Raw genomic sequence first — 27,376 nt, forward strand, 5'->3', positions numbered from 1 at the left:
TCATTGGTCAACAACGTTTGATTGTCAGTGTTTTAAAAGAGCCACCACTAGAAGATGTATTCTTATTGATTTTCTCCCTGTCATCCTTTATCTGAATCTGTTTTGTTAAAGGAAATTTATGGCCAGAGTGTTGGTAATAAGAGCATTTAACTCTCCTCTGTCATAACAGCTTTAAGAGGAAGTTCTGTCTAAATCATCTGATGTTGACTTGATATTACACATTTAAATCACTTGTATCACTGGCAATTAATTCTGGTTTCTTTCCTATTTACATACATCGCTCTCTGCTCCTCCTCCTAGCCTAAAGTACCTGAACGTGTCAGCCAATGCCCTGGAGATAATTCCCCCCAGCAGCCAATCAGAAGAGAGCCTCAGCACTCTCCAGGAACTGTACCTGACGGGGAACAAACTGAATGCGAACTGCGCTGCCCTGCTGGTGGGACACCAGAACCTCAGAGTCCTGCACATGGCCTACAACCAGCTGCTCTCTTTCCCTGCCAGGTAACCAACACCACACCCAGTTATACTGCCTTCATACAGTACCTATGAAGAATGGAAATGCCTTCAATCAGTGGACGTGTTCTACACAGGGGGTTAACCACTACTTTAGAGATTGCGTCTCTAGACATAAAATGTTTTCTATTGCTCCTAATATACTGTAGCTATTCTCTAGATCTGATATGAGCCATTGTTCTGTGGTGGAGACGTCTCTATACTGCTCTGTGTGTGCAGTAAACTGAGTAAACTGGAGCTGCTGGAGGAGCTGAATCTGAGTGGCAACAAGCTGAAGACCATCCCCTCCACTGTGTCCAGCTGTAAAAGGCTACACACCCTCATAGCACACTCCAACCACATCAGTGTGTTCCCCGAGATCCTCAACCTGCCAGAGATCAAGGTCAGTTTTACTCATATCTCTTTATATTAGGGCTGTCCCCGACTAAAATAAATATTGGTTGACCGAGAGTCGTCCTGTTCTTTCAACCAATCGATTGGTTGAAATATTGAAACTTATTTTTCCATATATAGACAGACACACCCTAATAAAATCAACTACATTTGCACTGAGCTAGTCTGATGCTTTAAGCCCACTGTTTGATTAAATAATTAAGACACACAAATGACTCAAGAAAGATCCCGATGGTCACACTGTGTCAAAGAAAGGACAGCGAGTGCCTGTGTGACTGGTGCACGTTGTCTCTCTCCTCCCTGCTGCAGCAAAAAGGCACCACAGCACAGCAAGTGTTTATTGCGCTGTCCATGCTGAAGCTGCAACATAATTACAGCCATTACCTGTTTCTGACTGAAAAGTTCTGTTACCGAGATCTCTAATTTGTTTAGGAAAAACATTCCCTATTCCTTCAACCCTTGTTCTCTTTACGTGAAACATGTATTCATCACGTGACCAATAGGCTATAGGTCAGGCCCTATCATAATCACATCAATAAATTGGTTATAACAAATTCTGAACACAGTAACACATGACAGCAAAATGGATGTGGAGGGTGTGAAAATGAAACTCAAAACAGGCGAATGTTTCCTGGTTGTGTGCCAAACAGTTGCTGTTTAGATTATAATATTCAATTTTTTTCTGACCATTGTAGAAAACACTAAGTGTACCAGAGTCTGTTCTAACGAAAATAAATAAATAGGTAAAGCCTTTATTACAGCAGACTAAAAACAGTTGCATGCATTTGTGAATTGAGGTTTATTTATTGTTTAGTCTAATTATTCAAAGCCCCCTTTGTTATTTAATTTTAAAACTAAAATGCTTGATTGCATTTCATGCATGAATGTCTCATCTGCTGTGTGATGGCATGAACGAATTGATGATTGATTGATTGGTACAGTAGCCTATATATTGAAATATAGGCCTAAGTAAGTTACGGTATCAAGACTAAACTGGACACGCTCTTAGGCCTACAGCTCGATGGTGGTTATACAAGGATACTATACCAAGCCTACTAATGACAACAACATTACTTATTATTATAATGAGGATCATAATGATAATTGTAATAATAACAATAAGAAGGAGATCAAGGAAAAGGAGGGTATAGGAGCGAGAGCTGGGTGCATATTATGTGTGACAAACAGGTGCTGTTAGATTACAATATCATTTTTCCGCCTGTTTGGAACAGTGTAAACAACACTAAATACATTATAAGTAATACCGGTCTGTACTAACCCAAAAAAATTGTAAAGCCTAAATTACAGCATAGCAAAGATTAAAAACAGACGAATCTGTGAAATTGCTTTATCTGACATTTTGCTGTTGCATGAGGCTTGGTGTTCACGGAATCAGTAGGCTATTAAACAAACACTCAAACAGGCAACAGAAGCAGGATCTACCGTTCAAAAGTTTGGGGTCACTAAGAAATTTCCTTGCTTTTGAAAGAAAAGCAACTTTTTTGTCACTTTAAAATAACATGAAATTGATCAGAAATACAGTGTAGACATTTGCTGATGTTGTAAATGACTGTTGTAGCTGGAAACAGCAGATTTTTTTATGGAATATCTACATAGGTGTACAGAGGCCCATTATCAGCAACCATCACTCCTGTGTTCCAATGGTACGTTGTGTTAGCTAATCCAAGTTTATCATTTTAAAAGGCTAATTGATCATTAGAAAACCCTTTTGCAATTATGTTAGCACAGCTGAAAACTGTTGGTCTGATTAAAGAAGCAATACAACTGGCCTTCTTTAGACTAGTTGAGTATCTGGAGCATCAGCATTTGTGGGTTCGATTACAGGCTCAAAATGGCCAGAAACAAAGACTGACGAGTTTCAGAAGAAAGTTCTATTTTTGTTCTGAGAAACGAAGGCTATTCCATGCGAGAAATTGCCAAGAAACTGAAGATTTCGTACAACGCTGTGTACTAATCCCTTCACAGAACAGCGCAAACTGGCTCTAACCAGAATAGAAAGAGGAGTAGGAGGCCCCGGTGCACAACTGAGAAAGAGGACAAGTACATTAGTGTCTAGTTTGAGAAACAGACGCCTCACAAGTCCTCAATTGGCATCTTCATTAAATAGTACCCGCAAACACCAGTCTCAACGTCAAAAGTGAAGAGGCGACTCTGGGATGCTGGCCTTCTAGGCAGAGTTCCTCTGTCCAGTGTCGGTGTTCTTTTGCCCATCTTAATCTTTTCTTTTTATTGGCCAGTCTGAGATATGGTTTTTTCTTTGCAACTCCGCCTAGAAGGCCAGCATCCTGGAGTCGACAAAAAAGTAGCTTTTCTTTAAAAAAACAAGGACATTTCTAAGTGACCCCAAACTTTTGAACGGTAGTGTATATGGATGATTTGTAAAGACATTTGACAGTTAAGATGGGGTTTCCTCTCTCCTCATTGTTTTTTGACAATTAGGCTAAGGCAAGGGCTGTTTCCTCATCTCTGCTTCTGCTGGCTCCGCCGCATTGTTTTCAATCCCAATATGCTGGTTAACTTTTCTATTATGCACATAGCAATATAGGGAAAGGCGTCAATTCTACGGCGCACTGAAGGTTATGTTTCAGAACTGTGGACAGCGACCGTATCCAATGCGGGAGTAAGCGCATTTGTTATTAAAAAATATTAGATTTATTAGTGTTGTACTGTTATTTTTACATAATATAACCAAATACAATTTCAGTATCACATGTCTTAGAGTGATGGACTGTGCCATCCCCATGGCCTCAGCAATGGATTAGTCCACTGAGACAGGTGTCTTGTGCACTGTTCGACTAATGAAATCTGGGTCAATCGACCAGTCGACTAAATGGCGTCAGTCCTAGTTTGTGTTTTGTTTATGCGTATGTCTTTTTAGATTTGTATGTCTTTATTACAATGTTATACCATGTAACCGTGTGTGTTATCTTCTCCCTCCACTCTGTGTGTGTGTGTGTGTGTGTGTGTGTGTGTGTAGCTGGTGGACTTGAGCTGTAATGAGCTGACTGAGATCCTACTGCCAGACTCTCTAACGGCCACCCTGCACGAACTGGACCTGACTGGCAACAGCAGCCTCTTGCTGGAGCACAAAACACTCAACCTGTTCAGGTGACACACAGAGACCACAGTGTCACGCCGCACAACGAAGTATCAGGCCGCTGGTGTACTTGGATAAGCTATGAGATAAATAATATGACCTGTGCTACGCTGTGAATTATGGTTTGGTAATGAGGTAATGCCCCCATCTCTTTGTGTCTCTCTCCTCAGTCACATCACCACCCTGAAGCTGGACCAGAAGCCAGCCATGACCACCGGGGACTCCCTGGGCTCCTCCACCCTGTGGAACCACGGCTACTCTGAGATGAGCGGACAGAGGAACAAGTGAGCAGGAGGGAGGGCTGAGGGAGAGAGTTACATTATGAGACAGTGGTTCCATGTATGTGAGAGAGCATCATAAAGTGTATTCTGCCTGAGTGAAGCCCTAATTCATGACAATCTGATGAGAGGGTATAAATGGGATTATGAGGTCACGTGTGGTTTTAGAGAGCACCTTTAAGAAGCATTTCCTCTTTGTCAGGGAATCGCTGTGAGCAGCACTACATTAAATGGTCTGAGAAGAGGATGTGCTTCTCATAGTCCATATCAGCCCGTTTCTTTTCTGCTCTGCCTCTTGGCTGGGATCCTATTTTAAACCTTACCCGGGGCTATAATATGCATGTTACTTAGTTATCTAACTGTACAGCCCCAGCACAGCTTCCACTGCCTGGGTGAATGTCTGTTGGGGCTGGCATCTAGGCCCCTGGGCAGCGGATCTTGTTTAATAGTAGGGAAGGCGGTGAAGCCTAATACTTCCTGTGGATACAATGGGTATAAAGCAGTGTCCCCTGCATCATTGATGGGGGCCCAGTTTGCCTGGCTGCTGCCCTAACAGGGCCTCACAGGGTCATGACCACCACAGTGTTACAGGGGGCCGTGTCTGGTGTCACACTCAGCCCCTGCGGCCTCTGTAGGATTAGGGATCTGTCTCACTGTGTTCAAGTATAAATGAGTTATTCCTGTTTGGCTTGAATTTGAGCAAGATTGTATGCTTATTTGCAAGATTGTATAATGGGATTTACACACAAAATGTAAACACATTTTGTTTACACTTTTTGTGTTTATCTTATCTATACATACGGTATTTTCTCTTCCTTGGGGACAGGTTGTGTGTGTCTGTGCTGGCAGTGGACCGCTTTGGGGATAGTGTTGAGGCGGCCTATGGCGTCTTCGACGGAGACCGCAATGAGGAAGTTCCTCGTCTGCTGCAGTGCACCATGGGAGATGTGCTGTCGGAGGAGCTGCTGCATTCCAGTGTGGACAGTGTGTACATGAGTAACACCTTCCTCACCTCACACAGGTATGAGCATCATGCGTACATAGACACACACCCATTTTGCTTGTATTACTTTAATACAAGCAAAATGTAGGAACATTTCAGTATTCTATGAAACAGGGGCGTAACTTTGGTTTTTGAAGTGGGGGGGCATCATTATTATTATTATTATAAAAAAATGTATCCAGTTGGATCAACACTCCAAACAACCTACCCGACCGCTCCAGGCGTCCGCATGGTCCTAAAGCACACTGTTGCCTCGTTTTGTATCACATTCCAAAGATAAAACTGGGGGGGACAAAAATGCAATTTCAGAATGTGGTGGGACATGTCCCCCGCCGTCCCAATGAACGTTGCGCCCGTGCTATGAATTACTGCTGCCTCTTAGGGAAGACAAGCCTACAATTGTACTATCCCGTGTTCATTTACATTTGATTAACTTAATTCACAACTGCATTAGCTAGTAATTAACATATGCAAATAAGATAATGAATATTCATAATGGTCTACTTTTAATGTTTATTTAACAAAGAAGCTAGCTAATTGCAGGGCATGTGCTGATAGTTGCATTCTGTGATGTATGATGCAGGAAACTGGGCATGGCTGGTCAGAAGCTGGGTGCATCTGCCCTGCTCTGCTACATCCACCACGAGCCGTCGGAGCTGGGCAGCTACTTCAGCCTGACGGTGGCCAACGTGGGCAGCTGCCAGGCGGTGCTGTGTCGAGACGGCCAGCCCCTGCCCCTCTCCAAGGTCTTCAGCCTGGAGCAGAGCACCGAAGAGATGGACAGGGTCAAACTCAGCAAGGCGATCATCACTGAGGTACTGTGGGGAGTCAGGCGTGTGTGAATGCACGTCTTTGTGAGGGCCTTTGTGTTCATTAACATCTACTTGTTAACATTTGATGTGATGCCTTGTGCTCAGAGGTATTCAAAGTGCAGAGCTGAGTCCCCTCCTGTGTTATTGTGTTGCAGGATAACAAGGTGAGTGGAGTGACATGCTGCTCTCGCCTGCTGGGATGCTCTTATCTGTCTCCCTGGGTGCTGCCCAAGCCATGGGTGCGCACCGAGCCCCTGTGTTCCCAAGATTACTTCCTGATCCTGGGGAACCGGGCGCTGTTTGAGCGGGTGTCCTACCAGGAGGCCGTGTGCACCGTGCAGGCCGTGAGGGACCCCCGCGCAGCTGCCAAGAAGCTCTGCACGCTGGCCCAGAGCTATGGCTGCCGGGACAATGTGGGGGCGGTGGTGGTGTCCCTGCACATCGGGGAGGACAGCTGTACCTGTGAGACACCTCACGCCAATACTGGTACTGGACCCCCTCCAACACCCCTCCCCGTCACTGCTCCCCCAGGGGACCTGGCCACGCCCTCCTCCAGCAGTGGCATTGCCTCAGAGTTCAACAGCGAGACTTCGGCCTCGGAGGTGGGGAGTGAGGCGGGCTCCACGGCCTCTGACGAGCACCCCTCCACTGGCCCCACGGCCCGACCTGAGAGGCGCTGTAGCCTCCACCCTGCAGCCACGCTCTGTGCCCCTGCGGGACACGGCTCAGCTGGGGTAGGGGGGCCCCACCAAGTCCTGTTTCAGCGCCAGCCCTCCTGTGCCACCTTCTCCAGTAACCAGTCTGACAACGGGCTGGACAGTGATGACGAGGCTCCCCTAGAGGGGGTCATCTCCAACGGGAGCAAGCTGGAGGTGGAGGTGGACATCCACTGCTGTGCTTTCCAGATCCGTTCTGGGCCAGCTGCGAGCCCCAAGGACCACAACCTGGACAAGACACGCTCAGACTACCCCAACGGAAAGATGCGTCGTCAGAACAGCGTGGTGGTGTCAGCCACTAACGGCTGCCTGCTGGCTGTGTGTGGCAGGGAGATCTCCGACCTGAAGAAGTCCCCCTCCACCTCCAGCCTCTTTGGGAAGAAGCTCTCCAACGGCTCCGTGGTGGCCCCGGAAGATAGCCACAACCTCATTGAGGTAGCCGTGGAGGCCCCTAAGAAGAAGTCGGGTTACTTCACTGCCCCTGCCCAGCAGGACCCCGAGGACCAGCTGGTAGTGCCTCCCAGTCTTGAGCAGGATGTTAGGGAACAGCTGAGGGGCCAGAGCCCTATGGTCCCTGGACCTCCACCTCCTTTCACACCCCCCTCCATCAGAGACCCTGTGTGGGACCACCCTCACCCTCCTGCTCCCATGATGCCCCAGCGGGACCTCGCCCCCAACCCTGTCCCTGCCCTACAGCAGGAAGTTTATGATACTGCCCTCTAGAGGGGGCCAGAGCACAGCGCCACCCTGTGGTAGTCCTGTGACAGTGCCATACCAGGGGGGCAGAGGAGGTCTCTCTGGCACAGGTGGGATATTCCAGTTCAAGTTTCCATTCAGCTCTGTCATGAAGATATGTGGGGCCTTGACTGTTCACACATGAATGCGTTACGTCACGTTCGACGTAGAGAGGTGCTTAGCTAACTGTCTGATGAACCTGGTGGAACTGTCTGAGTATCAGAGCTGAACAGGCACTGAAATCACCACCCATGAAAATAGGTTGTGAAAAGAAGGGGGCCACCGGAGGCCAAAATACCCCAGCCTGAACTAGAATACCTCATGCGTTTTAGACAGCAGAACCTTTTTGCAACATTTCCCTTTACTTGGAAGGAAGGTCAAGTAATGAAACAGTAGAAGAATTCCTTTGAGTGTGTTATCATTCCATTGCTGGGGGCTGCAGGGGCTCCTAGATCCCAGGGACAAGTCCTGTGACCAAAAGGTGAAAAAGTGCCTACTGTAGATCACTCAGCCCCAGATGTCCCTGCCTCCCTGCCTGTGTGTGTGTGTGTGTATGGAGGGGAGGGGGGGAGGGGGGGGACATCAGTATTAACGCTGGAGGAGGACGTCACTGTGTGACAGTGTCCTCCAGGGGCCACCAATGGTACAGCCACTTGTCTGTCTGTCGCTGTCTGTGTCTGTGTCTGTCGCTGTCCGTCGCTGTCTCTGTGTGTCTGTCGCTGTCTCTGTGTGTCTGTTGCTGTCTTGCTCTCTCTGTCGCTGTCTCGCTCTCTCTGTCTCTGTGTGTCTGTCTCGCTCTCTCTGTCTCTGTCTGTCTGTGTCGCTGTCTCTGTCTGTCTGTCGCTGTGTCTGTCTGTCTGTCGCTCTCTCTGTCTCTGTGTCGCTCTCTCTGTCTCTGTCTGTCTGTCTGTCGCTCTCTCTGTCTCTGTCTGTCTGTGTCGCTCTCTCTGTCTGTCTGTGTCGCTCTGTCTGTCTGTGTCGCTCTCTCTGTCTGTCTGTGTCGCTCTCTCTGTCTGTCTGGGTCGCTCTCTCTGTCTGTCTGGGTCGCTCTGTCTGTCTGTGTCGCTCTGTCTCTCTGTGTCTGTATGTGTCGCTCTGTCTCTGTCTGTCTGTCTCTCTCTCTCTGTCTGTGTCTCTCTCTCTGTCTGTCTGTCTGTCTGTCTGTCTGTCTGTGTCTGTCTGTGTGTCTGTCTGTCTGTCTGTGTCGCTCTCTCTGTCTGTCTGTCTGTGTCGCTCTCTCTGTCTGTCTGTCTGTCTGTGTCGCTCTGTCTGTCTGTCTGTCTGTCTGTGTCGCTCTCTCTGTCTGTCTGTCTGTGTCGCTCTCTCTGTCTGTCTGTCTGTCTGTCTGTCTGTCTGTCTGTCTGTCTGTCTGTCGCTCTGTCGCTCTGTCGCTCTGTCGCTCTGTCGCTCTGTCGCTCTGTCGCTCTGTCGCTCTGTCGCTCTGTCTGTCTGTCTGTGTCGCTCTGTCTGTCTGTCTGTCTGTCTGTGTCGCTCTGTCTGTCTGTCTGTCTGTGTCGCTCTCTGTCTCTGTCTGTCTGTCTGTCTGTCTGTCTGTCTGTCTGTCTGTCTGTCTGTGTCGCTCTCTCTGTCTGTCTGTGTCTCTGTCGCTCTGTGTCTCTCTGTGTGTGTGTGTGTGACCTGTTGACTGCACAATGGCAGCCGACATGGCTGGCAGGACTGGAAACTGGGCTGACTGGCCTTACTCTGTGGTACAAGGATTCAGACTGTGTATGCTAGAGGCAAGTAGGAACATAACAGCACGACCACTACCACCTACTGTATAACAGATTCAGAACAAGCACAGTGTGTTTTTGTTGGCAGGACAGAAAAGCTCATTGTTGTCTTGGCGACAATAAGTGCTGGTTTGAGTAAGAGGGGTGGCGTGAAGCTCACATGAGTGGCAACATCAATTCAACAGGTGTTTGCTAGAGGCAAGTAGATGGGGTATTGTGAAGGAACAACGGTTCAAGGGGCATGTAGAACACCTGACCTAATGCTGAGGAGGACGTTATCTTACTTTTCTTTCACAGTGTGGAGACAAGCCTTTGTCTGCTCCATATGTTCCATAGCTGTCAGAGGACCTTTGGTTTATACCATCCAACCAACGAGAAAAGTAAGTCGCTCTGGATAAGAGCGTCTGCTAAATGACTTAAATGTAATGTAAATGTAAAAGGGGTTTATCAGATTATGTTTGTGGAATTTTAGCAAAAATCTACAATATACAATACTCTTATCTACAAATCAACTCACCGGAGCTAATGATTGCATCATCTCAAATTTGTGTCCTGGGATGATGCGGATGTGGGTTAAAGTATTGACTGTATTTTGACACACAAAATAAAAACCCAGGTATTCTTATGTATTGGGTCAATGAGACATTAACTTAGACATTACATATCCACCTCACTGGATAATCAAGTGATGACATCACAATGGGCAAAGCACTTTTGTGTCACGATAAGAGCGAAAAAACTATTGAAAAAAACTAAAGTATTGCGTGTAAGCCATTCATTTTGCATCAGAATTTGAGTTCAGGCTTTATTTGGGGCATTTGCTAATGGTTTTAGTGTTGCTGAGGTATGGAGTGGTCCGCAGTATGGCCCTGGCTTTTATCTAGCACAAACATGGTGAAATATGTCAGTCATAGACATTACTTTGAATAAAGGCATCTGCATAATATGGGTCAGTAGACTGTGAATATGACATTTCTATAAAGATGCACTTGTGCTCCGCCGATGTTAGAGGATAGTATACCGCTAACTGACTCATCATTGATATAACAAAGCTGCAGACCAAAATCTATCCCCCTTGTGCCAAACTGCCTAACCCATTCTAGAGAGGACAACAGTCTGACTTAGTAAGAGGGGGCTTGTGGTCTGACTAGAGAATGACCAGGATGTGTTCCTAGATGCCGCTGTGAAAAGGCCAGTAGCATGGTTGTAGTGTTGTACTTACCATAGCTGCTTAGCTAGCTACAACCCTCTCTATGCTTGTTCATAGCCTTAATGCAGCGCTGCCAGTCCTAATGATGATGGGGACTGTCTTTTTCTGTTGGTTTTATTTCCTTTAGTGGAGCTGGTTTTGCACTTTGACCTTACGTGGCAAGATCAGGAGCATAGAACACCTAAAAATCCAATATTTTGCATTATTTTCTCCAAATTGCAGAGGGAGCAAGGCAAAGTAAATGTAAAGTTTCAGGGCAGTAGAACAAGGCTTGGGACCAGAGGGGTGGATTCTAAAGGTTTAGTAGAATTGGCAATATTTTAGATGCTCAAAAACCTCACAGCGGCTTCGAAATGGCTATTTACATTCTTAACGTTATTGACTGGAATGATTGGTGAATTTGCCTTTCTAAAGCCTGCTTGCTTATAATATGAGATGTATTACGTAAGTCTAATTCACTTATTTTGTCCCAACTTCAGACAAATCTGCTCTTCAAAGGATCGAACACTGTTTAAAGCACTTTGTACATAGGGAGATGAATATATTCAAAGATTGATATTTGAGTATTATGTGAGATATTTATCAAAAATGCACATTAACTCATAGGGCTTGAGTTGTTGTTGTTGTGGCTTCTGTCAGCCAAACATATCATGTCTTCTCTAAGAGAAAGTATCCAATAGAAGTGCTAATAATTCAAAGTCAAGTGTGAGAGAATTACAAAACTGCTTTTTCTGGTGGATGCAAGTTTGTCTTTTAGCACAAAGACGGGCATTGTTCTTCCTTGTTCAAGTCTTAAGGCTTTTTTGTATTGAGTCATTCTGCTTCCATGAGAGGAACAGCAGCTGGTGTTGAGGGGTAAAAGGTTAGCTCATTCTAGGGATGATAAGTGGCAGAAAGCAGGCCGTTTGAATATTGCTTTGTTTGCTAACGGAAGCCACCTGCTGTGCCTCAGGTGGCAACACAGGTACATGTCAGCACCACAGGTGTGGGTTTGCCCTCCACCCTAAAAACAAAAATAGCATTTCAGGACATACTAAAGAAACAGATTTGAGCTTGCACACATTTGACATTTTCATGTGGCATTTAAGTTGAGAACATAAGAACAGTATGAAGAGGAGATTGTCTTTGATGTGGTTGGTGGAACAAGATAATTCAAAGTTCTCAATCCTCTTAATGAATAGGAAGTTGGACTTCAAATACACTACACAATGTCGATGATTATGAACATGAATTCCCTCACATCAAATATGCAAAGTGTCACCTGTATATATTACTAACAGGTTACACACCTGACCTGAAAATAGGAGGATCCTTTTTTTCTTAACTATGACAATGAGTAGTAACTGAACATTCTTGTCTGTGTGCGTATGCATGTGTGTGTGAATCATGAAGTGCAGTGTTCTGCCATCGTGTGCGTTTTGACCTTTTGTCAACTCTCTCTGCGCAGTGATCCATGTAGAAAAGTTGATCAAGAGGCTCCATAATTGGGCCCTAGTTTGCCAAGTGGGGACCAGCAAAACACTACTAAGCTCTGTGCGTCCCAAATGCACCCATGCTACGTGCTCTAGCAGCCAAAAATGCATTCCGTATGTCAGAACATGCATCTGCAGATCCTTAGCCAAGTATTATTTGCTATTTTATTTAGTCAACTCTCCCTTGTTTTTGTAAAGAACCAAAAAGTTGACTCCTGCTAACAAGAGCTAGAAACAATATTGATTGAGAAGGTCATTAATCTAGATAGAGGAATAAATGTGCCTGTACATATGCAAACCGTATGTATAGCTACAGTAAGATGGAACACAGAGTAACAGATCAAGGTGACATCACAATGATGGCAAAGTATTCCCTTTAATTATTTAGTAGAGGAGATCAACTACTGTTCATGATCTGAGAGCACCATAATCCTATATAAATACAGCGGAGTGTGTGTGTGCTAGGGTATGCATATTTAAGTAGGTTATGGTGTCAATGCTTTTCTGATTCAGTTAATCCAATCTCTGAAAAACACATTCTAGGTTTTATTTCTCTTCTCAGAGGGAGAACATGCTGCCTGTTTGTAATTTGCGGTCTGAGTGAGAAAGTATGCACACGTGCATGCATGTGTTGCTGTTATATTTAACAGAATGAATTTCCATACTGTTAAATGATTATGGTGAACTCTGGAAAGAATCTGAGATTGAGGATGTTCCAATTGTTTAACATGTGACCAAAGTAAACATTGTTTGATCTCACCTTTCTTTCTGTACATTCTTTTCTAGAGATGCTTGAATATTTTCTCTCAATGCCAAGAAGCTGAGGTTTATTTTTGTACATTGTTTCATGCAAATGTATAGGTCCTTCTCCACTACAGAATCTAGAATAAAGGGATTCTATAGTATACCGTCACAGATTATTGTATTTTTATTTAAGACACTAATTCATATATTTAATGTCTGAAGCATGCCATATATAAATGCATATAAATATAAAATATATACAGTGCATATATGTGATTACTTTGTACAAAATGTTAACATTATGTTTGTAAGCCAAGGCATTGTTTTGAATATCTGGAGCATATCTAATATTTTTGTTTATATTTTAGCATGCAGAAAACTGCTACATATTTTAATGATGTTAAATATTTGATGTAAATAGTTTGAGGATACCTTGTGTTTTATAATTTAGGAAAATGACTAACCATGAGCACTTTTGCTGTTTGTCAGCCAGAATTGTACTCCTTAAAATTGAGTGGGCGATGGTTTATTATTTCATTTGAGATGCTGCTATGACTAGTTTTGAGCAGAAAAGCTGTATTTTTAATTAACTTTCAGCCAAGTAGCAATAAAAATTTATACTGTGAAAAACCTGGGCCTTGGAGCATTTCTATCATTTCCCTACCTTCTGTTCCCCTCGGTTGTCTTTCTGATGATAGAGTTGGCCAGACATTGTCCTCAGAAACACCATGGATTTGCTTCTCAGCTGCATTACGGAAACCGTTTCAGAACCAAATGGAAGAAAAACGAGATCTTTATTGGATTAATTCAGGTAGATCCCTTTCCGTTCGCTTCCGTTTAAGAAACGTTTTGCAACAGAATCGGCGAAATGAATACACCCCTCATCTCTTTGCTCTGCTCCACACCAATAAAGATTTGTTTTCAGTCCCACAGACAATAACTATTCTTCAAGGTAAGATAGAGATATTCTAGGCAAGAGGGTTCATGAGGAAGAGAAATGCATCTATTTAAGATTTTTATTAGAAAATGTTTTTGACACTGTAGATGTCTCACATCTGTAACATTTAGTAAAACAAGTGTGCGTTTTTGAAGTTTTATAAAACTTATCAGAACAAAAGTCACAAATGTACAAAATTGCTCTTTGTACAGTTCAACACTTTTTTTTTAATCACAGTTCATATAAAATGCACTAATATTTATAGCTGTTTGACTGAATTTGATCTCAACCCTACATTTGTATCCTTTATATTCACAGTGGGGGATGAGCAAACCTGTTCTAAGTTACCATCTTCCATCGCTCTCGGTCTCCATCTCACGCACTGCCCTGAAAGCACGGAAGGCAAGACCATTCCAAAGATGAAAACAATGATTCCAAGCACCCCCGAAGAGGCCTCCAGCGATGTCTGCTCCATTGAGTGCACACGCAAAGCCTTGATGCCCTTTGCTCTTGTAGAGCGCTTCCCTCTCCGTACAGGGGTTGTCGTAGGTCTCCTGCAGCTTGATGAAGTAGAAGGGCAGGGATGTAGCCCAGGCCGATCAGGAAGCTCACCAGGGCCTCACCCAGCAGCACAGGGGGCCAGCGGTAAGGGACTCTCAGGATCCTCAAAGCCAGAATGATGCAGGCATAAACCATCAGAGCCCCTCCACAGGCCATGCTGAAGATGTATGGAGGCAGCTTGAGCTGGTGGAACAGTTTGTCCAGCTCCTTGACCCTGTCGGCTCCAGTGAAAGCCTGTGCTCCTCCATAGTAGTACTGGTAGAGACCCCCGAGGCTAGCCAGGTCCCGGTAACCCCCGGAGTTACTGTAGGACACTCCTGAGCAGATGACGACCAGCAGGCTTACAAAGACCTCCATTATCTGGCAAAGACCTGAACAGATCAAGAAATAGCTAAATTCAAATACTTATCATACAGTAAGAGCTTCCGGGAGAAAGCGAGCTGAGTAGAAGGTCAAGTTATACATTTCACAAGAGATGGAGGTTTATGCAGCTAAATTGAGGTTGATCCAAGTTCAACCAACACTGCCTAAAGGAGTGATGGTTAATTTCAGTGGAAATTCCACCTCAGAGGGAGATAGAACATACAGTATGCCATAGTGTGAATTAAACATATCATGGATGAACAACCAATTTGGAGAAAGAAACCAAATACAAAAACTCCTAAACGTTGAGTAATACAGATATTATAATACAAAACTACAATCCCGTCATTATAAAGACCCTGTACCCTCGGAGAGGCCTGGTCATGTGGTTGGTTAGGTCATTCGTAACCTACCCAACTACATTCCTACTACAAGGGTGTAATCATTAGTCCAAAACGTTTTGCAACGGCAATCGGTTACGCCCAACGAAAATGAGAGTTTCTATTGGACAAATTCAGGTAGGTCCCTCCCCAGTTGGTTCTGTTCGGTTCCTAGTGAATAAATCCCAGGACCAATCAAACAGAACAACGCCTACTACACTGTACCAGCGAGATTCACCCACAAACAATTCTACCACCTCAACATTTCAGGTGTAAGTTGTTGCTGGTTGTTATTTAATTTAAACATGACTTGCCTCTGGCTGTTAAGGCATATCTGAGGTTGTACAGAGCCTGTCTGTTGTGGCTCATAGTATTTTGCCACAGAGGGAGACGTGGAGTCTTCTGTATACCTGCAAAGACAAAATCAGAAGTTGACGTCTGCCAAATCTTACATTGAAACTATACCACATAAACCCACCTTAACAACCCTCCATGGCAGAGAGCAGGTTTTGTATTCCAGGGGTGTGTATTGACTTTGGGTACCCAAAGAGTCAATGTGCCATTCAAACACTAGCAGACAGACATTACAAGGAGTCAATCCCAAACCAGTGAAACCGAAGCCTTCTCAGGCTGTGCAGTATATGCGGGCAATTCGACTGTAACAGAATGAGGCAGACACAGATTTTTCACTTTAAAAGGTATGCCAAACAAAAACCAATGATTGGAAAGTTAAACAAATGCTGCAGGGTTTCTCAAGCTCAAAAGTTTCCCATGTGTATCAATAATGATCCACCACCCAATGGACATCCAGCCAACTTGACACAACTGTGGGAAGCATTGGAGTTAATATATGTATTTATTTCACCTTTATTTAACCAGGTAGGCTAGTTGAGAACAAGTTCTCATTTGCAACTGCGACCTGGCCAAGATAAGGCATAGCAATTCGACACATACAACACAGAGTTACACATGGAATAAACAAAACATACAGTCAATAATACAGTAGAACAAAAAGTCTTTATACAGTGAGTGCAAATGAGGTAAGTTAAGGCAATAAATAGGCCATGGTGGCGAAGTAATTACAATATAGCAATTAAATATTGGAATGGTAGATGTGCAGAAGACAAATGTGCAAGTAGAGATACTGGGGTGCAAAGGAGCAAGATAAATAAATAAATACAGTATGGGGATGAGGTAGGTAGATAGATGGGCTGTTTACAGATGGGCTGTACAGGTGCAGTGATCTGTGAGCTGCTCTGACAGCTGGTGCTTAAAGCTAGTGAGGGAGATATGAGTCTCCAGCTTCAGAGATTTTTGCAGTCCGTTCCAGTCATTGGCAGCAGAGAACTGGAAGGAAAGACGACCAAAGGAGGAATTGGCTTTGGGGGTGACCAGTGAGATATACCTGCTGGAGCGCGTGCTACGAGTGGGTGCGGCTATGGTGACGAGTGAGCTGAGATAAGGGGGAACTTTACCTAGCACAGACTTGTAGATAACCTGTAGCCAGTGGGTTTGGCGACGAGTATGAAGTGAGGGCCAACCAACGAGAGTGTACAGGTCGCAATGGTGGGTAGTGTATGGGGCTTTGGTGACAAAACGGATGGCACTGTGATAGACTGCATCCAGTTTGTTGAGTAGAGTGTTGGAGGCTATTTTATAGATGACATCACCGAAGTCGAGGATCGGTAGGATGGTCAGTTTTACGAGGGTTTACGTTTGGCAGCATGAGTGAAGGATGCTTTGTTACGATACAGGAAGCCGATTCTAGCTTTAATTTTGGATTGGAGATACTTAATGTGAGTCTGGAAGGAGAGTATACAGTCTAACCAGACACCCAAGTATTTGTAGTTGTCCACGTATTCTAAGTCAGAGCCGTCCAGAGTAGTGATGCTGGACGGGCGAGCAGGTGCGGGCAGTGATCGATTGAATAGCATGCATTTAGTTTTACTTGCATTTAAGAGCAGTTGGAGGCCACAGAAGGAGAGTTGTATGGCATTGAAGCTCGTCTGGAGGTTAGTTAACACAGTGTCCAAAGAGGGGCCAGAAGTATACAGAATGGTGTCGTCTGCGTAGAGGTGGATCAGAGAATCACCAGCAGCAAGAGCAACATCATTGATGTATACAGAGAAGAGAGTCGGCCCGAGAATTGAACCCTGTGGCACACCCATAGAGACTGCCAGAGGTCCGGACAACAGGCCCTCCGATTTGACACACTGAACTCTATCAGAGAAGTAGTTGGTAAACCAGGCGAGGCAATCATTTGAGAAACCAAGGCTGTCGAGTCTGCCAATAAGAATGTGGTGATTGACAGAGTCGAAAGCCTTGGCCTGGTTGATGAATACGGCTGCACAGTAATGTCTCTTATCGATGGCGGTTATGATGTCGTTTAGGACCTTGAGCATGGCTGAGGTGCACCCATGACCAGCTCTGAAACCAGATTGCATAGTAGAGAAGGTACGGTGGGATTCTAAATGGTCGGTAATCTGTTTGTTGACTTGGCTTTTGAAGACCTTAGAAAGACAGGGTAGGATAGATATATGTCTGAAGCAGTTTGGGTCTAGAGTGTCACCCCCTTTGAAGAGGGGGATGACCGCGGCAGCTTTCCAATCTTTGGGAATCTCAGACGATACGAAAGAGAGGTTGAACAGGCTAGTAATAGGAGTTGCAACACTTTCGGCAGATAATTTTAGAAAGAGGGTCCAGATTGTCTAGCCTGGCTGATTTGTAGGGGTCCAGATTTTGCAGCTCTTTCAGAACATCAGCTATCTGGATTTGGGTGAAGGAGAAATGGTGGGGGCTTTGGCGGGTTGCTGTGGAGGGTGTCGGGCAGTTGACCGGGGTAGGGGTAGCCAGGTGGAAAGCATGGCCAGCCGTAGAGAAATGCTTATTGAAATTCTCAATTATAGTGGATTTATCGGTGGCAACAGTGTTTCCGAGCCTCAGAGCAGTGGGGAGCTGGGAGGTGGTGCTCTTATTCTCCATGGACTTCACAGTGTACCAGAACTTTTGAGTTAGTACTACATGATGCAAATTTCTGTTTGAAAAAGCTAGCCTTAGCTTTTCTAACTGCCTGTGTATATAACTTCCCTGAAAAGTTGCATATCACGGGGGCTATTCGATGCTAATGCACAACGCCACAGGATGTTTTTGTGCTGGTCAAGGGCAGACAGGTCTGGAGTGAACCAAGGACTATTTCTATTCCTAGTTCTAAGTTTTTAGAGTGGGGCATGCTTATTTAAGATGGTGAGGAAGGCATTTAAAGAATAGCCAGGCATCGTCTACTGACGGGATGAGGTCAATGTCATTCCAGGATACCCTGGCCAGGTCGATTAGAAAGGCCTGCTCGCAGAAGTGTTTTAGGGAGCGTTTGACAGTGATGAGGGGTGGTCGTTTGGTCGCAGACCCATTACGGATGCAGGCAATGATCGCTGAGATCTTGATTGAAAACAGCAGAGGTGTATTTGGAGGGCGAGTTAGTTAGGATGACATCTATGAAGATGCCCGTGTTTACAGATTTGGGTTTGTACTTGGTAGGTTCATTGATAATTTGAGTGAGATTGAGGGCATCAAGCTTAGATTGTAGGATGGCCGGGGTGGTAAGCATGTCCCAGTTTAGGTCACCTAATAGCACGAGCTCAGAAGATAGATGGGGGGCAATCAATTCACATATGGTATCGAGGGCACAGCTGGGGGCAGAGGGAGGTCTATAGCAAGCGGCAACAGTGAGAGACTTGTTTCTGGAAAGGTGAATTTTTAGAAGTAGAAGCTCGAATTGTTTGGGTACAGACTTGGATAGCCTGCAGAGTTCTGTATTACTATCTTTGCAGTAGATTGCAACACCGCCCCCTTTGGCAGTTCTATCTTGGCGGAAAGTGTTGTAGTTAGCGATGGAGATTTCAGGGTTTTTGGTGGTTTTCCTAAGCTAGGGTTCAGACACGGCTAAGACATCCGGGTTGGCAGAGTGTGCTAAAGCAGTGAGTAAAACAAACTTAGGGAGTAGGCTTCTAATGTTAACATACATGAAACCAAGGCTTTTACGGTTACAGAAGTCAACAAATGAGAGCACCTGGGGAGTGGGAGTGGAGCTAGGCACTGCAGGACCTGGATTAACCTCCACATGAAAAGAGGAGAAGTAGGATAAGGGTATGGCCAAAGGTTAGACGAACTGGCTGTCTAGCACGTTCGGAACAGAAAGTAAAAGGAGCAGGTTTCTGGGCACGATAGCATAGATTCAAGGCATAGTGTACAGACAAAGGTAAGGTAGGATGTGAGTACATTGGAGGTAAACCTAGGCATGAGTAATGATGAGAGAGATATAGTCTCTAGAGACGTTTAAACCAGGTGATGTCATCGCATACGTAGGAGGTGGAACAACATGGTTGGTTAAGGCATATTGAGCAGGGCTAGAGGCTCTACAGTGAAATAAGACAGTAATCACTAACCAGGACAGTAATGGACGAGGCATATTGATATTAAAGAGAGGCATGCGTAGCCAAGTGAACATATGGGTCCAGTGAGTGGTTGGGCTGACTGGGGACACGGCGATTCAGACAGTTAGCAGGCCGATGCTAACAAGGTAACAGTTAGTAGGCTGGGGCTAAACAAGCTAGCAGTTAGCAGACCGGGGCTGGCAAGTTAGCAGACCGGGGCAGGCAAGCTAGCAGTTAGCAGACCGGGGAAAGCAAGCTAGCCTCCCTGTGGAAAGCTATAAACACCTTCTAGAATCCATGCCCTGACGAATTGAGGCTGAGGGCAAAAGGGGTGCAACTCAATATTAGGAAGGTGTTCCTATTGTTTTGTACTCTGTATATTTCCACACTGAGGTTGGAATAATATTGTGAAAATTATAATAATGCCTTTTTAATGTTTTGGTGGGATGGAGTTTTGGCCTGCCTGGTGACATCACCAGATGGTAAATTAGTTAATAGACCAATAAGAAAGAGTTCCAAACCTCTCTGCCCATAGAGGGGTTGGTTGTTAAGCAGCAAAACCAACATGTGCTCAACTATGGGGCAAAACAGAGAAGGTTGGTTGTTGACAACATGTGAACTATATTTCTTCTCCAAATGTTTATTGAAACAAATACCTTTTCACAATGAGCACTTGTCTCTCATACATTATTCCATTTGTTGGTTAGCTAGCTAGCAAATTTGACCATATTAGCAGTGACATAAAATCAGTCAAAACACCTTAAAACAAGACATGGTATCAATAACAAGATACAATGAGCTGAAACAAGCCACCGACAATTCCCCACAAAGCAGCTTCTTGTCATTGTTGCTAGCTATCTGACCATTCAGAATCATAACGTGCGGCTACACCGATGCGTGTGTATCATTTCCGTAATGTCAGCCAACCTGTCTACAGTATAACAGCAAGCTTTCAGTTTTCCCCTCTTTGCAAATCTATTTTCATTTTAATTGAAAACAATCACAGTAACGTACTAAATTGTTACCCAGAAATTTGATATTGAGATAAAAATGTCTGCGTTGGACAAAACCACATTTACTTGAAGAACAGTGTAGATGCAAAGTTTGGTAACAGAACGACAGCACAAACCGTAAATGTGTTTTTGTAATAAAAAAAAGGTGGAAATTAAGTAGTCCTTGTGCATAGAGTTGTGCAGTATGGTTTGTTATGATTTTACAATGATTGGTTTTTGTTTTGCACATATTCTAAAGTGAAAAATGTGAGTTTCTGAATCATTCTGTTACTGTGGAATTGCCCATGCCCAGGATGGTAACAGTGGAAGCAACTCTGTGACAGTCAGATGGTCTCTTACGCTCTCTGTTGTCCTTGTTGACTACCGCCTCTGTGGCCAGGTGGTGGGTCCTTGTGAGAGCGGGGTGTCATATCCCGCTGTCGGTCAGAGTAGTCCTTCTCTCTGTCATCTCCAGAGCCCTTCTCATCTCTGTATCTCTCATCCATTTTGTCTCTCTTCTGCCACTCTCTCTCTCTTTGCCTTTCCCGGTCTCTCTCTTCATGTGAGGAGCTTCCTCTGTCCTGAGTGCGGTCCCTCTCCCTGCTGTTGTATCTCGTTATACTCATCCCTCTCCAGGTATCTGCTCCTCTCTGGCATTGTCTGGTCTCTTGGCCACTTCTCTGAAAAATTATTAGAATGAACATTGTCATGATTAATTGAGTATTAGTGTAAAGGTGTCATACAGATATCTCAGGGAGATCAGATGACAATCCCAATCTATTATTTGTGCATGTAGCCCTACTAAACATTGGTGGCAATGCTTGTTGGCACTAGTGACAGTTACCATGTGGCATTCCTCCGATTCAGAAATGACTGCCCCCATCTTTACTCAGTAATCTAACAGCAGCAGTAAGGGGTATCTCTCCTTAAGGAGCCCAGGGGCAGGGATGAAACCCGAATTATACAATATAGTCTGACTGTGACCCACATCCTGGGCGGTTCTTACCTTACCAGGCAAAAACGGCCCAGGAGAAACCCGCCAAAACCCACCCCTTCTTTCAATTGGCTCCTGGAAGCTTATCTTTTCATTGTCTTGTGGCTATTTCGGCATTCTACGGGGCGCAGTACCGCCCGGCGACACTGTGATACAGCTGCCCAGTGGGAAGCATTTCCCCATGACTCACTGCAACCCATAGAATGAGGAAGTAGCCTGGAGCCAATAGGAAGAGACGCATCAGGAGCCAAATGAAAGCGGGGCAGGTTTTGGGGGTGTTTTCCCTGTATGGTTCCAACCTGGTCAGGTAAGAACCACCCAGGACACGGGTCACTGTCAGACCCAACTCTAATGATACTGTGATGATTCTGCACATAACTGAATACACATTGAAAAACTGATAATGGTTTAAAACGTCAAACAGAAATGCTGACACTGACTCGCAACCTGGTCTCCGAGCATTTCGTATTATTCTGTACGTAAATCCGAGGTACACCATTTAGTATGATGTTTGGTATAGTTACATAAAACAGATTGTTACTTATGGCAAAACCGAAAGTATAACGTGAGCGTCTAGCAACCCAAAGGTCATAACATATCATACGAAATGGACATCCACAAATTAATACCATACGAAACGTAACATAACATACTAACCGGTGTGTCTCAGATTTACGTACAGAGTAATACGAAATGCTCTGAGACCAGGTTGTGACTCGAGGGCAGTAGGCACTAGGCAATAACGTTTGTTAGTATATTTGATGAAGATTAAAAAAATATATGCATTTTCATGTTACCTGTGACGAATGATAAGGCTCACAGGTATGCTGTTTGTTGAAGCGAACCAAACATTGAGATAACGAATTGATGAATGAAGAATCATAGAATAAAGAAATTAACAATACCTCTTAATTCTAGTTCTTATCTGGATTCATTTGTGCGAATGATTGGATTCTTTAAGTCTTTTACTTTTCCTGTATCTTGGCACTTCTTTCGTTTCCAAGCTCCTCCCTCTCACCTGTACGCCCTATAGAACTCCACCCCTACTACCAAAACAGCATTCCGAGGGCATGGGACAAAAGGGAGTGTAGTGTCGGTGGATAAAGTGGTGTTTCAATTGAGGAAGTGGCCATGTTGCTGGGGATCAGACATGTCCGTGCAAGTGAGACAGGTTGACTGTTCCGGGGTGAGAGCAGCGCAGCAAGTGTCTTATGCTGATGCGGTGATGAAAGTAGAGGATAGGATGGTGGGCAAATGGTGAGGGAGCCTGAGAGTATTATTTTTTTATATAACCTTTATTTAATAACTAGGCAAGTCAGTTAAGAACAAATTATTTTTTACAATGACGGCCAACGCTGGGCCAATTGTGCGTCACAATTGGGACTCCCAATCACGGCCGGATGTGATGTAGCCTGGATTTGAACCAGGTACTGCTGCAGTGACGCAGTATCTTAGGCCACCTGCGCCACTCAGGAGCTATCCCTGTGAGTAGTAAGGGATTCGAACAGTTTGTGCTTTAGTAAGGTTGGCTTCTAGGCGTTTATTGCTATGGTCATAACATAGCCGCACAGATGGAAAGTAAATCACAGAAGGTTGAATTTGTAGTAGCTGCAGCAGAGAAGTTTTTTGTGTTAGATTTTAGTGCAGAATAACTACAGGTGGTTTTAAGAGAAAGGGTTCCAGGTTCCCAGGCCGACGGCTCGGTTGGTGCCAAAGTAGTGGGAAGGGGTGTTTCCTTTAATTTCCTTTTCCCCCCACATTTCCCCTTTTTTATTATAATTTTTTTTTACAAATGTGCATGGATGGAATGTTGAAATAGCAGTAAATCTTAGTTATAACAACACAATCGGTCTGTCCTAAACAATACATAACTGACAGCTCTTTTAGCTCCTACTCAAGCTGTCAAACGTTCACTACTATATCCTCCTACCCGGACGTAAACGCACGCGTTCCCAGAGCACACTAGCCATCCGCGGCGCGCGCAGGCCAGAAGCGAGGAGGCGAGACAGAAATGGCGGCGACGGCGGGGGAAGCAGCGTGATATGATGGAGCAATAAAACAACCTAAAAATACAAATGTCAGTCCATTGTCGAGAAAACGAGAAAGATGTCGAATTAGGCCGTCTTTTGTAATAATTATTACAAAACAAACTAACACCTTCCCCGGAGAACGTCCATCTTCTGATTGGAAAAGAGAATCTCACAGGGAGCATGGCTTCTCAGAGTAACGTTAACCAGGTAACGTTAGAACTCTTCACGCTACTGATACGTCTAGGATTTTTAACTGTTTCACATTGTGACATAAGATTAATGAAAAAGTAGTCTTAAGTAATGTTACATTTGTAGATGTTACTTGGCCGAAATATAGTGGTAACTCGTGTCATTGAAAAGTGTGATGAAATTGCTTGCTAATGCTGCCCTAAATAGCCTATTTCCCCATTGAAACACCAGCATGGTACAGGCCCGAGGAGCCTCCATTCAAATTAGCCAACAGTACTCGAAGTAGGGTTAGCTGAAAATCAAAAAATTGACACAAATCGTGTGTGCACGTTTTGTGTTGCTAAAATGCCACATTCAAAAGACTCCCAACAGGTGTAATTTTCCTTTGACAATTTGTAGTTGATAAATTGCTGCGTGTATGTGCATGGCCCACCTGCTCTGGCTGATGCGACAGGCCTGTTTGATTTTCATAACTGTTTGTTAGCTAGCTTAGCATTTAGATATGAGTGAATTGTAAAAGTGCCGACGAGTTATAAGCAAGGTATTAATAAAATTGTATATGGTAACTTTTTAATTGATTTGTCTAGCCAGCTAGCTACCTAGCTTAATATAGCTAGCTGGATAACTAGCCACAGTTCGTGCGGACGCAGGTGGTGTGGCTAATGACATAGCTACTAGCTACAGTGGGCCTGATCAGAGGCGGTTTAGGTAGATTTCCGAATCTGAACCATTCAGGATTCTGCAAACGGTTCGGGACTTGAGCATTCTGCACTCCGTTTTTTATGTCCCCTTTAGAGCACGTAGCTAGTTGTGCTTCTTTCAAGGGAAGCTGACTCATGTGGACAGACTTCCATGATCTGTTTAGATGTAATGACTTGTCACGGCCTGAAGTCTAACTACTAGCTAGCTATCTATCCTACATTGAAAGGTAGCTAGCTATATCTTCTGTCCAGGTATAATAACATTAGTCAACTAGCTAGATATGGCTGTATACATCCATGTAGCTAGCTTGCCTGCTGGGGATTAGACTGGTGAATTTCAAAATGCACCAACCTATAGAACATCTGTTTTAATTCAGGAAATGGTCATCTAATTACAAGCTGGAATGTCCAATAAAATTTCAACCTACTCTACCAGTTGTCTGCGTGGGCAGGAATGAGACTATAATATATCCACAATAAATTATTATTAAACCAAGTTTTCAAAGTGCTGGTAGTGTTAGATTTCTCACATGAAGCATAAACACAATGCATATACATGCATGCGAGGCATGTATACTTACCAAGCTCGTGCTCTTGTTTACATGGTTTGTGCATGCTTCAGGTGATAGACATCTGAACACACTACCAGCAAAAGTTGGTTTAAAAATACTTTCCTGTCGATATATTCTCATTCCTGCCTATATAAGGACCAGCCACGCAGACAACCGGTAGGTTCAAATGAAATTGTATTCAACATTCTGGCTTGTAGAGAACGTTACCTAAATTAAACACTGACGTTCCAGACCTTGGTGGATCTAGAAAATCACCCATCTGCTCCCCCAGGCAAGTAGTTAGTAGTGCTGAGCGATTAACATAAATCTTGGTTATTTTTCATTTTTTAAACAACTAATTGACCGATGTCTGTTCAATTATTTTAATTAAACTTTTAGTTTTTTTCTTAACTCAATGCTCAGTTTCTGTAGAGAAATCGGTTAAAGTCTGAACTGTGACATAGTAGGGAGTTGTAGTTTTCAACAGGCTAATATTCTACGTACTTTGGTGCTGAAAACGTGCTGATTGACTACAATGACCATTATCTATTGCGCGCCATCCTACTTTTCCGGACTGTTTGGAGCGCTGAGCTATAATAAAAACGATGTGGAGCAGACACGGAGACTAAGCGACGAGAGAGTGTGCGGTTGAGAGGGGTAGAAAGCGGGTTCTTCATGTATTTTCAGGTAGATACCCCTTGATCGAAGTGATCGATGGTTGGTATTCAGAAGTCAAAGTATGCCTTATTTACTTTGAATAACAACTAAAATAGTTATTTTGTCAGACAGCATAGGCAGCAGATCTATAGAGATGAGACAGTCACTTCCATTAATTGTTTATTTTATTCTGTTACATCATTCAACCCGCATAATTCATAGTGCATTTAATGTCCCAAAGAATTATTGAAGATCATGAGTGTTTTTAATAAAGAAAACAACTGACCTAAAAGCACGAATCGCGCAGCACTACTAGCTAGCTATGTTATAAAAGATCATAGCAAGCTAACAGTTTAGCTTCGAGCTAATATTCTATCATAACTATTACTGTTAACTTTCCGTTGCTAATGTCTGCTTGCTAGCTAGTGTTGGCTAGCAGCTTGTTAGTTTGCAATGGGGGTCCGCTAAGATATTAGCTTTCAAGCTGCAACAACAAACATCTCTGCCACATGACAAAATGTGTCGATTGCTGGAAATTAGCTTAAACTGACAGATTCTCTTCGCTGCCAAGAGACGGCCCTTTAAAAATGTTCCTTCCCAGGGCCCAAGACTTGTTTCATCTGACCATGCACTACCGAAGTCTTAATAAAACTCATTGTAAGCTATATTTATCAAATTCAAGTTGTGTTCTGATTGAGGGAGTCCCACATGAATTTACTATCACAAAAGGGGTCCCCGGCTGCAAAATTTTCAGAACCCCTGGTTTACAATACAAGGAATGGCAGACGTTTCAAATTTGAGGGTATAATATACAGTGCCTTCAGAAAGTATTTACACCCCTTGACTTGTTCAGCATTTTGTGTTACAGCCTGAATATAAAATTAATTGAGGTTTGTCACTGGCTTACACACAATACCCCATAATGTCAAAGTGGAACTATGTTTTTACATTCATTAAATGAAAAGCTGAAATGTCTTGAGTCAAGTATGGTGAAGTTATTAATTACACTTTGGCTGATGTATCAATACACCCAGTCACTACAAAGATACAGCCGTCCTAACTCAGTTGCCGGAGAGGAAGGAAACCGCTCAGGGATTTTACCATGGTGACTTTAAAACAGAATTTAATGGCTGTGATAGGAGACAACTGAGGATGGATCAACAACATTGTAGTTAACTTCTCTGGGCTAGGTGGGACGTGATCGTCCCACGCTATTCAACAGCCAGTGAAATAGCATAGCGCAAAATACAAAACAGCAAAAATCTCATAAATCCATTTTCTCAAACAATCAACTATTTTACACCATTTTAAGGAAGACTCTCGTTAATCTAACCACATTGTCCGATTTCAAAAAGGCTTTATAGCGAAAGCATAAAATTAGATTATGTTAGGACATAAACTTCACAAGAAAATCCACACAGCCATTTTCCAAGCAAGGACATGCATCACAAAAACCAAAAGTACAGCTAAAATATTCACTAACCTTTGATCTTCATCAGATGGCACTCATAGGACTTCATGTTATACAATACATGTATGTTTTGCTTGATAAAGTTCATATTTATATCCAAAAACAGCATTTTACATTGGCGCGTGATGTTCAGAAAATGTATTCCCACCAAAACATCTGGTGAATGTGCACATCAATTTACAAAAATACTCATAATAAACGTTGATAAAATTTAAAACAGTTATTGAAAGAATTATAGATACACTACTCCTTGACGCAACCGCTTTGTCAGATTTCAAAATAACTTTACGGAGAAAGCACATTGTTCAAGATTCTGAGTACATAGCTCAGCCATCGAAGCAAGCTATACAGCTACCCGCCAAGTTCTGGCATCAACAAAACTCTGAATTAGTA

General features: G+C 43.8%; 2 protein-coding genes and 1 pseudogene across 4 annotated transcripts in view; 2 read left to right on the plus strand and 1 right to left on the minus strand.

The window, feature by feature from the left end:
• Positions 1-8,110, plus strand: part of LOC115167255 (PH domain leucine-rich repeat-containing protein phosphatase 2) — a 49,145-nt gene extending 41,035 nt beyond the window's left edge. The window contains exons 13-19 of the mRNA XM_029721486.1: positions 301-501; positions 733-895; positions 3,905-4,035; positions 4,195-4,308; positions 5,129-5,323; positions 5,889-6,120; positions 6,273-8,110. Of these exons, the coding sequence (XP_029577346.1) occupies positions 301-501; positions 733-895; positions 3,905-4,035; positions 4,195-4,308; positions 5,129-5,323; positions 5,889-6,120; positions 6,273-7,556 (2,320 nt within the window). The 3' untranslated portion in view covers positions 7,557-8,110. The remainder of the gene's footprint in view (positions 1-300; positions 502-732; positions 896-3,904; positions 4,036-4,194; positions 4,309-5,128; positions 5,324-5,888; positions 6,121-6,272) is intronic.
• Positions 8,111-13,729: 5,619 nt separating this feature from the next.
• LOC115167258 (MARVEL domain-containing protein 3-like) lies at positions 13,730-22,442 on the minus strand (annotated as a pseudogene).
• Positions 22,443-22,620: 178 nt separating this feature from the next.
• LOC115167256 (ubiquitin carboxyl-terminal hydrolase 10) overlaps positions 22,621-27,376 on the plus strand; it is a 35,975-nt gene continuing 31,219 nt past the window's right edge. The window contains exon 1 of one of the 3 annotated variants that reach the window (XM_029721488.1): positions 22,621-22,641. In XM_029721488.1, coding sequence (XP_029577348.1) covers positions 22,639-22,641 — 3 coding nt within the window. In that variant the 5' untranslated portion in view covers positions 22,621-22,638. Of the gene's footprint in view, positions 22,642-23,292; positions 23,622-27,376 lie in introns of those variants that run through there. The other 2 variants (XM_029721489.1, XM_029721487.1) reach the window with 2 other exon arrangements.

This window comes from Salmo trutta, chromosome 29 (assembly GCF_901001165.1).
Source record: "Salmo trutta chromosome 29, fSalTru1.1, whole genome shotgun sequence".
In the NCBI taxonomy this organism is placed as follows: Eukaryota; Metazoa; Chordata; class Actinopteri; order Salmoniformes; family Salmonidae; genus Salmo; species Salmo trutta.